At 41.1% G+C, this 16,482-nt stretch overlaps 1 protein-coding gene across 3 annotated transcripts in view; it reads left to right on the top strand.

The window, feature by feature from the left end:
* The window catches only part of LOC123363577 (sodium channel protein type 5 subunit alpha-like), a 276,479-nt gene extending 263,670 nt beyond the window's left edge, over positions 1–12,809 (top strand). For all 3 annotated transcript variants that reach the window (XM_045004716.1, XM_045004715.1, XM_045004714.1), the window contains 5 exons: positions 3,785–3,838; positions 6,690–6,831; positions 7,576–7,676; positions 8,195–8,465; positions 10,682–12,809. In XM_045004716.1, coding sequence (XP_044860651.1) covers positions 3,785–3,838; positions 6,690–6,831; positions 7,576–7,676; positions 8,195–8,465; positions 10,682–11,916 — 1,803 coding nt within the window. In that variant the 3' untranslated portion in view covers positions 11,917–12,809. The remainder of the gene's footprint in view (positions 1–3,784; positions 3,839–6,689; positions 6,832–7,575; positions 7,677–8,194; positions 8,466–10,681) is intronic.
* The last annotated feature ends 3,673 nt before the right edge of the window (positions 12,810–16,482 follow it).

The raw sequence follows: 16,482 nt of genomic DNA, 5'->3' as shown, positions 1-16,482 counted from the left end.
TAGATCATAGTCATCCAAGGTCTTGCCTACATCGTTCGTTTGTTGCCTTTGCGGAGAGAATCAGAGGCCAGGCCATTTCTTCTCAAAGGCTATCTAAGTGGGTCTCAAACTTGATTAAGCTTTGTTACTAGTTAGCTAGTTTAGATTATCCAATTGTAGCTCAGACAGCTTCTGCAGCCTCTTTCAGAAATGTTCCCATTCCAGAAATATGTAGAGCAGTTAATTAGGGATCTGTTCACTTATTCACAAAACATTATTCCCTGGTAGAGGTATCTAGTTTGGATGCCTCTTTTGGCAAAACTGTTTTATAATCTCTCTCCAGGTGAAAAAGCTACATGCCATGAAAGGCGTGTGTAGCTTTATTGGACCTGATGTTTACATTATTCTTTAGTGCCCTCCACAGCAAATGATCATAACATTAAATTAATATTAGTTCTAAAATAAAATGGACTGGAGACATGCAACAGTGAAAATGGCATAGAACAGAGTTAGCACAACAGAAAAAGAAACTTGTTCTTGCTTGTTGGTGCCATCTTAAATGTGTCCCTATGAGGAGCTAACCCTGATGAAGTGTTGAATGATTTGTTTGTTTTAAAATGCTTTTTTAAGCAAGAGCAATGTTCAAAGAAGCATTTTGAAAAGATAAAAATGAAACATTTCCACCTTCAAAAACAGCCGTTGGAGTCCATTGTGGCATCTATCTTGGATTTCCTCCATTTAAAGAGAGTGTCTCCCAGTGTCAAATTTAAAATGTTTGTTTTATTTTAAGATATTTGCCTTTTGGTTGCCTGATAAATATTCTGAGGGCCATTTAGACACAGTCCACCTATCCTCTCCCTATGCTAATTTACTTCATGGTGTCTAACCAATAATCTAATAACAAAATGTAATCATGTCCCAAGATGAGTTTATCCACAGATAATCTCATCACATGACAATTTCAGTTGAAAATAATGTTTCTCTGGATGGCTTCCAGACAGGATAATATCGCAAACACTCCCATGAAGATTTTTGTCACGTCTTAATTCAGTATGTAAGTGGCTACTAATTCCAGATAAATAATTTCCTTTCCCAGTGTTGTTTCTTTCATTCCTGATAGCTGTTCCTCTTTGCAGATGAAGTGTCTAAAGAAGTCTTCCAGAAGCCTAATAGGATTTTTAATTATCTCACTTGTAGACCATTTGCTAAAATATAAAATCACTGTCCTGCATTCCCATAATATTTTATCTTCATCAGATCATTTCACCAGCCACTGTCACTAAGTAGAACCATGTTGTATGCTAAATGTTACACTCTCACACTGGCTGGAATCTAGCCCATTTACTGTAAATACCAGGGATAAAATGCCTAAGGAAGATAAAAGCTTGGGAGAACAGTGCAAGTTAAGATCATATCCATTTGTAAGCATATCTTTTCTGCTGTCATTGACAGAGTGTGACCTCTAATTTCCTCCAATCCCAGCTTCGCTGAACAGCAGATTGAACTGTAAGTGGAAAGTGACAATAAGAAGACTGGAAAACCTTTCATGGAATTAGAAAAAGAGCAGCGAAAAAGAATCCATTAGAGCAGCTGAGAGGGGTCAACATGACAGGGTTAAATAATCATTTGTTTCAATGAAACCACTGATCACATCACCTGCCCTCTAAACTCTTCTCTGATTCTCTGAGCAGTTATACAGATTTTCCAAAAGGTGCTGATTTTCAGCGGTTAATCCATTTTATCCAGTGGATGAGAACGGGTACAACATTATAAATACAGTTTTATATATATATTCATTAAAAATAAATTGTGTTGACCTCTCTATGAATTTTCCATTGGCTAAGCAGGATTTAAAAGCAAGAATAGAATGCATTATCTTAAAGATTTAATTTAATAATGGAGTATATATAATGGAGTTTTTGAAAAAGCACTTTGGATATACCTGGCTGAACATAAAGGGCTGAATTCCCATTGGGAATCGTGCACAAAATTCCAATTAGCATTATCTGGAATTATATGCTTAGATGACACAATAAAAATTCAACCCAATTGTCCTCAAGATATTAAAATATGTTGGAAATGGTTCTGCTCTCCTGCACTCTTGCTCTCAATACACTGTTGTAAATTGAGGTGACACTGTGGAAGTAAATGTGTCTGATTCTTCCCTCATACCAATTTTAAAAGCAGTGTAAATCCATTGATTTACTCCCACTTTACACTGGTGTAAGTAAAATGAGAATCAGGTTCAGTGGAATTACACTGGTGTAAAACCAGCATAATTTAGGCCAGAATTAGGCCCAATGTTGTGCCAGGTTAGTATCATGGCAGTAGATTTTGATATTCTAGAAATAGGATTGTGGGCCACATTTTCATTCTGAGGGGCTACACCAAGACCCTTTTACACTGCACTGGAAGCTTGAAAGGGCCTTAAATTACATTCACACCCACTTTAAGGCCTCTTTATAATGGCAGAGCAGTAAGGTAAGTGAGAACCAGGCCTTGTAACTTCCCTGGTGTGTCAACAAGTGTGGGGAGCAGAGCAAGGATGGAAGTCCCTATTAAAATACATATCCTTATTACTAGCACCAGGGACACAAAAATCACTGGCCAAACACATTGTTTTGTTTTTTTAGAAATGTTCTTTTATTCAAGTTTCAGTGCAAAAAAAAAAATCCCTCTACAGAGCCATAATCAGCAGTGAAACCTCTGTAATGGCTTATCTCCAGACTATTCTGTGTTCTTTCCACAAACCTTATCTTTCTATGTGCATTTTTTAAATGAAATGTAATCCTGAGCCACTGTGTAAAATGGGAGCATGTTCTTTAAAACTTTCCCATCATCCTGTCTGCTGAGCTTGATATGCACCTGCACATTCACAGCTTTCAATGACTCTCCTCAAAGCTGAACAGACCCTGGGAGCCTGATTTTGCTCTTACTTATGCTGTAATGTGACTCTATTGATTTTCATAGTGTTACTCCTGATTTACTCCATGAGAGCAGAATTGGAGCTTCACTGTGAATGCACACCAAAGACAGTGCTCACCAATATGAATAAAGGGTCTGTAGTTGGGCCCTAAGTCTTCAGAATCTTTCTAATGCTAAAGCAACGTGAGATGATGGTTGAAAAGGTCATGTCTGTAACCTCATAGCAGGTCCTAGTCCTCCTGCAATGTGGCAGATCTCATTCCCTCTGATTCTGGGTTATAGGGGGTGTAGCGAGCAGAAAGAGACGTGGCCAGAGTGCCTCTGATCCAGCAGGTCCCAGCTATCAGAACAGATCCCTTGCTAGCCTCTGAATCAGGAAGCAGCAAAGATAGGATAAAGCTCCCTTCCCTCCCACCTCCTTGGGTCTGAACTGAACGGAGCTCAGCCAGGTGCAAGAAACAAGGCCACATTTTGTTTCTTCCTGTAATCAACCAGGCATGTTTTTATTCTGCAGTGACACATTGGTATTTCCCATTTACTTCAATTTCTTACCTGCAGAAAGAAGCTGTTCTGAATTCTGGAGATTTAATTGCCTAAAAAAAAAAAAAGCCATTATTTTACCGCTAAAAGTTTCAAGAAAGAAAAGAAAAAAATAGCATGAATAAGAGAACCCAGAAGGGAAAACCACTTCCGTGTGATCTCAAGTACCTATGTAAAGAAAAATTAATGGGTATATTTTGCTTTTTAAAAAAAGCAATTTATTAACAATGATGAATATGCTTACCGTAATATTTTCTAGAAAAACACAAAACAGTAGTGTAACCGTTTGAACATAATAGGCTTATGATTTTCCTAATTATGTGTTATTGTTTTTTCCTAGGCAACATTTAAAGGTTGGATGGATATTATGTATGCAGCAGTAGATTCACGAGGGGTAGGTCACTCAAATTAAATGCTTTCTTCTTTCATCCTTCTTTCCTGTTTAGTTGAATTTTGTGCCATTCTGGCTGGTTAACAGCAAAACTACCTATATGCAACTCACTTGACTTCTTTGGGGATGCACCAAGTTTAACTTCGGGCAGATTTTTGTCTAATGTGCTAGTGAAATGTAGAATGACTGAAATGGGTGTAGGACGTGTACCATCATTTGTGTAGTGGGGTTTATATTATGGATCACTTTGGAAATGTAACAAGAATATTTAGAGTACAAGAATATTTTAAAAATATTAAAACCTGGGGCCCAACTCAGGACATAAATAACTTCCAGGTGACAGTTAACTGACCTCCTCTCCTGCAGCAGGAGACTGAGATTTGGAGGGAGCAGATCCTCGGCTGGCATAAATTGACATAATGGAGCTATGTCGATTTACGTTACACCTCATACTGTCTTAGGATTCAGTTTTCCAATCTGTTTAAGCCAGACAGAAAGCTCAATATAAAGGTGAATACAAACCTGAGACTCACAAAGATGAATGGATCTTTAGATTTTCCATAGATCTTATTTTTTGTTGCAAATTGTGTTGTATTAAGTGGAAGTTGTGATTAGAATGATCCATATGCCGTGGTCACCATAAAGAAATTAACATTTACCAACAGATAGAAAACAGCTTTCACAATGATTTTCTGTTCTTAGTAAAAGAAAGAAGGTGTATTGTTTAAAATAGATGGACTCTAACTATACTGTAGTTTTATACTAAAGTGACTGAACACTGCAATTACATTGCAATTAAAATGTAATTACACTGTGGTTATGTTGCCCGGGTTATCTGAACTCAAAGCTATGGTAATGAATCTTTGTTTTCCAGGCGGTGTCAGGAAATAAATCAGTGGGGGACACAGCACCTCCATCTGATAAATGATTGGTACACACAAGAGACCTTTCATTCAAAAGTCCTTGTTTTTACTGAGTACAAAGCACACATCAAAGCTAGCAATAGTCTAGAACAGGGGTGGGCAAACTACGGCCTATGGTCCGGATCCGGCCCCTCAGGGCTTTGGATCCGGCCCACAGGATTGTCCCCTGTGGTGCCGTGGGCCCCGCACTTCTCTCAAAAGTGGCCAGCACCACTTCCTTGCGGCCCCCAGGTGGGGGGGCAGAGGGCTCCGTGCGTTGCCTTTGCCTCCAGGCATCGCCCCCCGCGCCCCCCCCGGCTCCCATTGGCCGGGAATGGGGAACTACAGCCAATGGGAGCTTCGGGGAGGTACATGGGGGCACGGCAAGGGCAGCACATGTGGAGCCCCCCATCCCCCCTCCCCCAGGGGCCTCAACGCTTCCTGGAGCAGCACGGGGCCAGGGACAGGGCAGGGGTGCAGGGAGCTTGCCCTGGCCCTGGTGCGCGCCACTGCCACCCCGGATCTGCTTTAGGTAAGTGGCGCCAGGCTGGAGCCCAAACCCCGCCTGCACCCCGCCCCTCAACTCCCTGCCCTAAGCCTCCTGCCTGCACCTCACACCCCTCCTGCACACCAACTCCCTGTCCTGAGCCCCCTCATACAGCCCGCACCACTCCTGCACCCAACCCCCTTCCCTGAGCCCCCTGCCACACCCCACACTCCTCCTGCACCCCAACCCCCTGCCCTGAGCCCCCTCCTGCACCCCAACCCCCTGCCCTGAGCTCCCTCATACACCCTGCACCCCTCCTCTGCCCCAGTCCCTTGCCCTGAGCCCCCTCCTGCACACCGCACCCCTCCCGCACTCCACACTTCCTCCCGCACCCCAACCCCCTGCCCCAGCCCTGCATACAATTTCCCCACCCAGATGTGGCCCTTGGCCCAAAACGTTTGCCCACCCCTGGTCTAGAAGCACCCAAAATATAGTTACCCAAAGTCTGAGGTGGTGTTGAGGGCCAGTTGCAGAGTTCCGGTGGCCAGCCTGCCTTCTGCAGCTGGAGTTTTGTTGTCAGACTCCCAAGCTCATAGAAATTCAGTCAAAAGAACTTCTTCCAGTCTTCTCCAAAGTACACTCTCTAACTAAACTCCTGACCAACCACATAATTCATAAGGGTTCCTAATAGGCTAACAATCTCCCTAGCAACAGCGAATAATAATTCATTATTTTACTTATCAGCAAAGCAATTTCAGCAAGAAACTTACAAATGCAGGCCCACCCAAACCAAGGTCAGCCATTCACATTTTCCCTCTTCCCCCATCCCCATTTTCATGAATCTGCCCTTTCACTTTATCTATCTTAGTTAGTAACACTGCAATTGTGTAGCTGCTTTTGTTCTGTCTGCTTAAGCCAAGGCCAGATTTTTCCTGACTCTGTGGTGCCCTTGCTTCCAACTTCTGGTGGCTAAGTGCACAAGATCGCTGTTGTTAAATCAATTTCTCTCGTAACAGTTATTCTATTAATATCCATGATCACCACCAGTTCATATAAGCAGGAGTATAGCCAGAAGATTGATTTATTTGTTCCCCCTTTTTATTTCATATTGAATGCATTACGGTGGATATATTCTGAAGTTGCACTTTTTAGTACATGCACCCAGTACAAAATCTTCTAACCAAAGATTAAGTACATGAATTACACTCTATATTTACACTGAAAATACAATGTAATGATGTGATCATAATGGCAGTATTGTAAAGTGTAACTGAAATGATCGTGGTATTTGAGATACCAATGGTGACCTTGTAATGGCAGGCACTGAATGCTTAAACACTGAATGGGTACTTAACTTTGATATTTTCTGTGTTATTGAGTGAGTTTGTTTTTAATCTTTTGTTGTGTGTGGTGATGGCACAGTTTTTCTCCCTCTTCTTTTTACATTTTCCTTTTATATTTGCAGTGTGAGGAGCAACCTGAATGGGAATATAATTTATACATGTACCTCTACTTTGTGATTTTCATCATTTTCGGGTCTTTCTTCACGTTGAATCTCTTCATAGGCGTCATTATTGACAATTTTAACCAACAAAAGAAAAAGATAAGTACTGTATATGCTGTATAGCCCCTTGTGACTGCTATCTGGAGGGGCAGTAGGAATGGATTTAGAAGCAGCAGCACAGCAGTCCTGCATCTCGATTAACAGAATATCCTTAGGAACCATCTTGCATTACTTTACAAATTCACAGTTGCAGCAGCCCTTTATCTCTATGCAGGGCCAGTGCTCTGAAAACACTGGAGTTAGATTTTGCTCTCACTAATCAGGAAGCAGTGTTAACAGCACCAGCCCAGGGGAACCTCAGGGATTAATTGTGCCTCAGGGACACATGCTTTCCCTAAGTCCCCAGTGTGCAAGGGATGGTGTATGCAAGTGGTCACCATCCTTTAGAATGTTGCAGCCTGTCCTCCCCTTCCACCTTTGGAGCAGTGTGCACTCAGGGATGGAGCTGTTCTTACATCCCCCTGAGAAATGTGATTGTGATTAGCCTTCTATGCACTAAGTGAAGGAGGGATGAAACTCCTAGCATCCTCCCTCACCCCATGTACCCACACCAAGATGTCACAGTCTAGCCCTGAATCACTGTTCATCCTTGCTGCCCACTAACTCCTGCCTTCTGCCTTAATGTGGATAACTACTTACAGTTCTACACCCCATTAGGCACTTATTAGATATTAAAAGGAAGAAAATAGAAAAGGATGGGGACTCCCAATACCTCAAACTTAGATTACATTGCAATAATACTTATCATTCAACGAAAGTAATAGCAGCTTTATCTCTCTATACTTAGGTGGGCAAGACATCTTTATGACAGAGGAACAGAAAAAGTATTATAATGCAATGAAAAAACTGGGCTCCAAGAAACCCCAAAAACCCATCCCAAGGCCACTGGTGAGAATATCTAGGTTATTCCAATTGAAATATGTATATTCAGTGAATGTCTTTCATCGAGTGAATACAATCCTCTGGAAAAAATGCCCTTTTGTAATAACAGAATGGCTGTTTGATTCAGCCATTGTTTGAAAGTGTAGTGAATTGTGTGTCTTATAATCACCACTGCACTACAATGATGATTTGGGGTCAAATTCATGAATGATGTAACACCATTACCTATTGTGTCCTGTATTAAATGAACTGGGGATCTCAGTCCCAATCTGTAATAAACAGGTTACCATTCATAAAAGCTACCACTACTGTTGGCATGATTGTTGGTAGATTCAGCGAAGAGCCTTAGGATTGAATGAGCATGAAAATCCAACCAATCCATCACCCCCTTTACATTTACAACAGTCCATGTGGAAACTGTGACATATTTTCTTCTGGATTCCAGTTGCAAGGGGAGGGAATGATATCATTTTATATGATTTGAGTCTCGTAACTAACACTAATGATCCTTTTATTTGTTTCAGAACAAATACCAAGGTTTTATCTTTGACATAGTCTCAAAACAAGCCTTTGATGTCTCCATCATGATTCTCATCTGCCTTAACATGGTCACCATGATGGTGGAAACGGATGACCAGAGTCTAGAAAAAGTGAACATCCTTCATAAAATCAACATGCTCTTTGTTGCCATCTTCACAGCAGAGTGCAGCATCAAAATGTTGGCTTTAAGACACTACTATTTCACCAATGGCTGGAACATATTTGATTTTGTTGTTGTGATTCTATCCATTGTGGGTAGGTAACACTCAATGGCAGGGAAGTCTTTTTGCCAAAACTGAACAAATAAAAGGTGGAAACAGAGATGTGTTTGGACTGTATTAAATGCTTTTTGCAATATGGTGCTGAGCACCTGCAGCTAGGCATTGGGTACCCTCAGTTCCACCAATGGGAGAGCCACTTACGGGATTGGTTTCTAAATATTTTAATTATATTTAAATCCTATCAAAATAACACCGCATAACAATCAAATGTGGCATGACCAGGCAAAGGTAGAGAGTTTGGGTATACTGAACATAACAGATACATCCAGATAGAACATACATGCCCTACTGCTAAAAGTAATAAGTAACACCTCCACATGCCCTGGCATTGATTTCAATGGGCATTCAGTGGCTGATAGGAACACGAGGGGTGGTGTTAGAGAAATGGCATTCAGAGGATTAGTAGTTGCAATGCGTCAGGGTATAAGAGGAAAAGTCCAAAGCCACTAGGGCCATTATTTTTATTATTTATTATTTGTATCGCAGTAGTGCCTAGCAGAACCAGTCATGGACCAGAACCCCATTATGCTAGGTGGTGTACGGACATAGAATAAAACAACAGTCCCTGCCCCAGAGAGTTTACAATCCGAGTATGAACTGCCAATTAAAAAAAAAGTAACAGTTGGGAAAGTGATACAATTTGAGACGAATGATTGATCAAATGAACAAGAGTAACTAAGGAACATTCTAGAGATTATTCCCATTAAAACCAGCATTTAACGCTCATATCTCCTAAAAATATTCATGTTACTTTATACTTTTTTGTTAAAGTAAATTTGGTCGGGGGGGGGATGAACACTTGGGTATTATAGTCTTTCACCTCAGGAGCAATGGCTCAAATGGTAGTGACTGAAAGCTATAACTACTGTGACAGACCCAGACCAGTGGGGTACAGGAGTCTGGTAGAGGGCAAATATACTGGTCACTGGATGAGTAGTTTTCTGTTCCCTGAGTGACCAGAGCAGGGGCTGCACTAGAGTAATCAGGAACCTGCTAGAACCAATTAAGGCAGACAGGCTGATTAGATCACCTGCAGCCAATCAAGGCAGGCTAATCAGGGCACCTGGGTTTAAAAAGGAGCTCACTCCAGTCAGGCGAGGAGGAGCCAGAGGAGAGGAAGTGCGTGTGAGGAGCTGGGAGCAAGAGGCGCAAGGAGCTGAGTGAGAGGGTGCTGCTGCTGCTGGAGGACTAAGGAGTACAAGCATCATCAGACACCAGGAGGAAGGTCCTGTGGTGAGGATAAAGAAGGTGTTTGGAGGAGGCCATGGGGAAGTAGCCCAGGGAGTTGTAGCTGTCATGCAGCTGTTACAGGAGGCACTATAGACAGCTGCAATCCACAGGGCCCTGGGCTGGAACCTGGAATAGAGGGCGGGCCTGGGTTCCCCAAAACCTCCCAACTCCTGATCAGACACAGGAGGAGTTGACCCAGACTGTGGGTTCCACCAGAGGGGAAGATCACTGAGGTGAGCAAATCCGCCAATAAGCGCAGGACCCACCTAGATAGAGGAGGAACTTTGTCACACTACTTGTGGCCTGTATTCATTGAACTGGTAATCTCGGTCCCAGTTTGTAATAGGCAGGTGTCCACGTCATAAAAACTATCACTTTCGTTGATATCTTTGTCTGTAGACTCAGCAAAGAGCCTGAGAATTGATTGGGCGTGAAATCCAACCAATCCATTACCCCTTAGCTGTGTTTCCCCTAGGACAGGGGTTCTCAACCTTTTTCTTTCTGAGGCTCCCCCAACATGCTATAAAAACCTCCACAGCCCACCTGTGCCACAACCACTGTTTTTCTGCCTATCCAGTAGACTAAAAGCCAGGGCCGGCGTTAGGGGGTAGCAAGCAGGGCAATTGCCTGTGGCCCTGCAAAGTTGAATTACTCGGGCTTTGGCTTCAGCCCCAAGTAGCTTGGACTTTGGCTTTCTGCCCTGGGCCCCAGGAAGTCAAACACTGACCCTGATCTCTGGTTTATTTTGGCGGACTCCCTGAAATCTGCTCACAGCCCCCTAGGGCACCCCGGATCCCTGACTGAGAACCTCTGCTCTAGGAGAAGCCAAAGGCGCAGTTAGTAGGACAGTTGGGGGAATGTTAATAGTTCTTGTTGGTAATCTGGAATTATCATTTTATGAGCACATCTAGAATTGTTGCCCATGTATTAATTGGTTATTTGTTTCTTTTTTTCTTAAAGGTACCGTGCTTTCTGACATCATTCAAAAATATTTTTTCTCTCCTACACTCTTCAGAGTCATTCGCTTGGCTCGGATTGGCCGAGTCCTAAGACTTATACGGGGAGCCAAAGGAATTAGAACTCTCCTTTTTGCCTTAATGATGTCCCTTCCTGCTCTGTTCAACATTGGTCTCCTCCTTTTTCTGGTCATGTTTATTTATGCCATTTTTGGAATGGCTAATTTTGCCTATGTTAAAAAGGAGTATGGGATTGATGACATGTTCAACTTCCAAACCTTCGCTAACAGCATGCTCTGTCTTTTCCAAATTACAACCTCTGCTGGCTGGGATGGTCTTCTCAATCCTATTTTAAACACTGGACCTCCATATTGTGATCCGAACCTAAAAAATGCAAATGGTTCAAAGGGAGACTGTGGAAGCCCTGCTGTAGGGATTCTATTCTTCGTTACTTATATCATTATATCATTTCTCATTGTTGTAAACATGTACATAGCCATTATTTTAGAGAACTTCAGCGTAGCCACTGAGGAAAGTACAGAGCCTCTAGGTGAAGATGACTTTGATATGTTTTATGAAATCTGGGAGAAGTTTGATCCTGAAGCGACTCAATTTATTGAGTATTCTGTGCTTTCAGACTTTGCAGATGCTCTGGCAGAACCTTTACGCATAGCAAAACCAAACAAAATTAAACTCATAGCCATGGACCTTCCCATGGTCAGCGGAGATAGGATCCACTGCTTGGATATTTTATTTGCTTTTACCAAACGAGTACTAGGAGAAACTGGGGAAATGGATGCCCTTAAAATACAGATGGAGGAAAAGTTTATGGCTGCCAATCCATCTAAAATTTCTTATGAACCAATCACAACCACACTCAGACGGAAACAAGAGGAGGTTTCTGCCATTATTATCCAGAGGGCCTACAGGAGTCATTTGTTTCAACGCTTCTTGAAGCAGGCCTCTTTCTTATACCGTCACCAGGCTTGTGATGGCAACATGCTTGAAGATGAGGCACCTGAGAAAGAAGGTCTTATTGCATTCATGACGAATGAAAATTATGGTAGGCCAATAGACAAATCAGAAACTGTGTCCTCGACATCTTTCCCTCCATCCTATGACAGTGTCACCAGAGCCACTAGTGACAACCTCCAGCTAAAGGTGACAGACTCTAGCAAAAGTGATGAACCTGTAGATTATCTGCTATCTCCAGACAGAGATAAAGAATCAATTGTCTAAATGTTTGTTTAGAATGCTTTAAAATATTGTTTACAGAATGTAATGCTGTAACTACACAACAATTGAAGCAGCCTTCTTATTAAATATTAGTTGCAAAATAAACAATGGAGTTTTTACCCTTAACTATGGGAGTTGATAAGTTATAACCTTTGACCCTGCTCTTTTCACCATTGCCCAATGTTTAGATATGCACAGGAAGAATCTGTGCAGGGTCATAGCTGTTATATCAGTGGTGTGACTATGAATATGCTAGACTGTAAAACAGTAAACACAGTGTATATCTATCCACAGATAAAGCCAGGCTGTAAACATTCATTTAAGATCTTACTCATATTAGTGTGTTTACTTATGGCAATGTATGACCTTGCATTCTAAAAAGAAAAAAAATATATCACAGCTGCTGTAGCAAAATGTAACACTTACTGTATATGTTGTGAATGGTCTTTCATAAATTTATTATATTTGATATTTTTTTACTTAAATCAAATAATTGTCTCTTTTTCCATGGAGATAGATGATCCTTACACCCGACATGTTAAACTCTGAACCAAGGTAACAATAATTGGTGGGACTCCCATCATTCACAGAGGAAAGTTGTTGCAAAATAAAATATTTAATCAACAACATATATGACCTCCCCTTTGGGACATGTAACTGCTTGTCATCAGTAATAAAAAAAATGAGGAGGAAGAAAGTGATGTCAAATAATAAGGAGAGAAATGGTTTATTCTACCCTACAGGAAATCAGACAGTAATGGATGCTGCTTGTAAAACTATTAATAAAAATACTAATTTTTTAGTATGTTTCAAGAATATGCTTTGCTTGTTGTAATCAAACTCTCTTAGAAATAGGTTATGACCCTGTAATCTGATGTAAAGTGCCCCAAAGCACTAGGTATCCAGATAGATTTTCTGTTGAGTGAGTGGGATAGGATGTTTTCTCCAATGCCATAGAGCTAAGCATGCTTACTGCAAGCTCTATGCATCAATATTACTCTCTAATGCTTTGATGCAGGTTGTGCAGTGCGGGAGGGTTATTACAGTTTTATCAATGGGGTGGGAGGGTCTGTGCAAAAGTTCTGATATATAGAATCCCTTCTTGGTTTCTATTTTTCACTCTACTGGAGGCTGTGTTTAGATTACTGGGGAACCTTCCTTTTTGCAGGCAGGCAGAGGAATATTTGCATGTGAAATACCAATCAGTCTCAGGCCAAACATCTAACAGCAATGGGGTCCCATTATAAGCGCTTTAGGAGTAGACATTTTTAGTGGTTTTATACTGTAAAAAAATGTAATTTATTATCAACCTTCCAGCTTTGGCAAAATGTGAGGAAGTGTCTGTGGAATATAAAGAGACAAGTCCATGATTACAGACAAGTCCTCTCTTTGTTACTTTCAAGTATCATGGTACTTGGGTTTGGTGGGTCTTCATGGGAGGTCTTGCCTGAGAAGTCTGTAATGAGCGATTGCACCACAAGGGATAGTAGCCATGTTTTTCACCTTGCAGAAAAAGAATTATCAAGAATGTATTTAAAGTGTATCGTAGTTGACATTTAGTTACATTCTGGATTATAAAGGTGTCAAAATCCACATGGGGTTGTTACTGAGAATCTTAGCTATCCAGCAACAAGACCGTGTTACAATGAAATTTTCCTGTGACCACATCATCTGTTGACAAAATGAGTCAGAATATGTGAAGAAAACACATAAAATAATATGTCTACATATATGTTAATGAATTTTTCTTCATCCAATGAGAGGTGTTTCAGGCATTCAGTTTTGCAAGTGGTCGATTGGTTATTCAGGGGACTTGGTGACAGGACTCCTGTGGTCTGGTCCTGATTCTTGCTGTGTGATTTTTAGGTAAATAATTGAAACCTCTCTGTGCCTCAGTTTACCCATCTATAAAATGGGGATAATAATACTTATCTACCTCACAGGAGTGTTGTAAGACTTAATTAATGGCTGCAAAGCACTCTGAGGGTGAAAGGCACTCTGTAAGTATTATTATAATCATTCTCTCTTGTCTCTAACCCTCTCTTTGTGGTGTACACCATAGAGATTTTCCTTCTGGGATTTTGTTGCCTTTGAATCTTGTATGTAATTAGATTCCAACTTAAGGAAACTACTCCAAATGTGTTTTTCAGAGTGGAATTTCTCCCTCCCCGCAATGAATTTTGCTCACGACTTCTCAAGTTAGAGAACCTTTCCATAGATTCCTTGTGTAATTTATGCTGTAATATTATACTGATTGTACATATCACCCAGAAAGAATATGTGATATTTTATATTTATATGTGTGTATCATGCAAGTTTTTAGAGTGGCTGACACTCAAACATGACTTACTGATTAACATTTTTTCTCTTGAAAGAGAAGTATTGATCATTAGAAATGAGCTGCTGCCTCTAACTGAACAAAATAGTAAATACACATACATGCCAAACAAAACCACATTTATTAATTGACAACTAGTAGGATTATTTTCTTTTCAAAATTGAAGCACAAAATGGGGGAGGAAAAATGCTAATTGAATGGGTATTGCTCATCTAATTTCTTAATATAGAAAAAAATCCTATTTTTAGACCAAAGACTGAATAGCTTACATGATGCGGTGATAGGTTGTTCACATTATTTTGTTATTATTTTAAATTATTTGTTACTTGATTTAGCAGATATATTAAAATGTAACTTCTTAATATACTATAAATAATACCGAAGCCAAATAATAGAATGATGTGATAAGAAATTAGCTGGCTACTGATTATATTACAAGAAAGCTCTTCCAGCAATCAGTGGACCCCTGAGATGAGCATCATTTTAATTACTGCAAGACCCTACCATATCAATACAATTGCAAACTATACTATGTTGTACCCCAAAGCTGTAAAAAGGTGAGTCTGGAAGAGGGTCTTAACTATAGATATATCAGTAAACTTTCTAAAAAATAAATTGTAAATTGGGTTCAAAATGGACTTTGTAAAATGGAACATTGGTTTTCTATTGGATTTTCTATTGTTTTCTGGAACATTTCTTGAGAACTGAAGTGTAATTGCTGCATTTGTATTAGATATCGGACTCCCTTAAAAACATCAAGTACCTTACCTGCAAGTCTTTACTAAAGGAGATACCAATCACCGTATATCAGTGGTACAACCTCCCAGTGTAGTGATATTGTAGTTAGTGACTTGATAGACAGTGCATACTGATTATAAGCATGATGGGTGCTGTCATTTTCTGCGGATTTGCTCAATAAAGAGTACAGCATGAATCATCAAACTACAAAAAGAGCACATTAAAACTTCAGCCAATTTCACAGGACATACTAAGCTATTTGTATCTGGAAAAAGCCAAGTTTACTATGTTTATTAAATAAATAAGGATAACACATACTTTCTGTGCCAAATTATTTTTTTATTGTACCAGCTTTTACATGATTTTTCCAAATCTTGTTCGGTAGCCAAATTTGGTTGAGAAATGCAAGGCAACTTTTTTCATGTGTATTAAGAGGTGAAGAATCAATGAAATCCACTCAAGTAATTCTTTCATTGTAAGGCTGACTGCTGCACGTTAAAGGCTAGATCCAAATCTAGTTAAGGTCAAAGACTCCCATTAACTCCAGGAGGATTTGGATCCAGGGCCACCCAGAGGGGGGGGCAAGTGGGGCAATTTGCCCCTGGCCCCACAGGGGCCCTGCGAGCCCTGGCCCGGTGGCAGTCCAGGTCTTCGGCCGGCATTTCGGCAGTGGGGGACCCTTCAGTCACTCTGGGTCTTCGGCGGCATTTCGGCAGTGGGGGACCCTTCAGTCGCTCCGGGTCTTCGGCGGCATTTCAGCAGTGGGGGACCCTTCAGTCGCTCCGGGTCTTCGGCGGGATTTCAGCAGTGGGGGACCCTTCAGTCGCTCCGGGTCTTCGGCGGCATTTCGGCAGCAGGGTGCCCTTCAGTGCTGCTGAAGACGCAGAGCGACTGAAGGGCCCCCCGCCACCGAAATGCCGCCAAAGACCCGGACCGCCGCCGGGTGAGTACAAGCGCCGCAGCTCCCCTGCTTTGCCCCAGGCCCCCTGAATCCTCTGGGCGGCCCTGTTTGGATCAGGCCCTAAAAGCTTCTGTCCAAAGTGAGTAATATATAGAACCAATCCTGCATTTCTAGCTCAACCAGTCTTTGCCAGTAGACTTGGTAGGAATATGGAGTGTGCTAGGAATGTGGAATCAAGCCTAAATGATGTAAAAAACATTTGCACGTGAGATGTCCTCTTGATAATAATATAGATTTGCCCCTATTTAATCATATTGTTACATATTGTTATGATTATTATGATTATTATATCTGCTTTGATTGAATCAGGACTTGTCTACACACAGACTTGTACAAATTTAGTTAAACTAGTGCAAACAATGGTTGGCACTCTTTTATTTTGGTTTAAGAGTGGCTTGTTCCTAGTCACTCTAAGATGCACCAAAATGAGATTGCTTTAAACTGAAATTAGTGTTCACACAGTCTTTTGTACTGGTTCAACAAAACTGGTTTAAAATCACAGCTGGGTTTAAGTAGTGCAGCTGTACATGTA

Source organism: Mauremys mutica, chromosome 2 (genome assembly GCF_020497125.1).
Source record: "Mauremys mutica isolate MM-2020 ecotype Southern chromosome 2, ASM2049712v1, whole genome shotgun sequence".
Taxonomy (NCBI): Eukaryota; Metazoa; Chordata; order Testudines; family Geoemydidae; genus Mauremys; species Mauremys mutica.
Note: the sequence above shows the minus strand (reverse complement) of the source record. Positions and strands in the feature narration are given on the sequence as shown.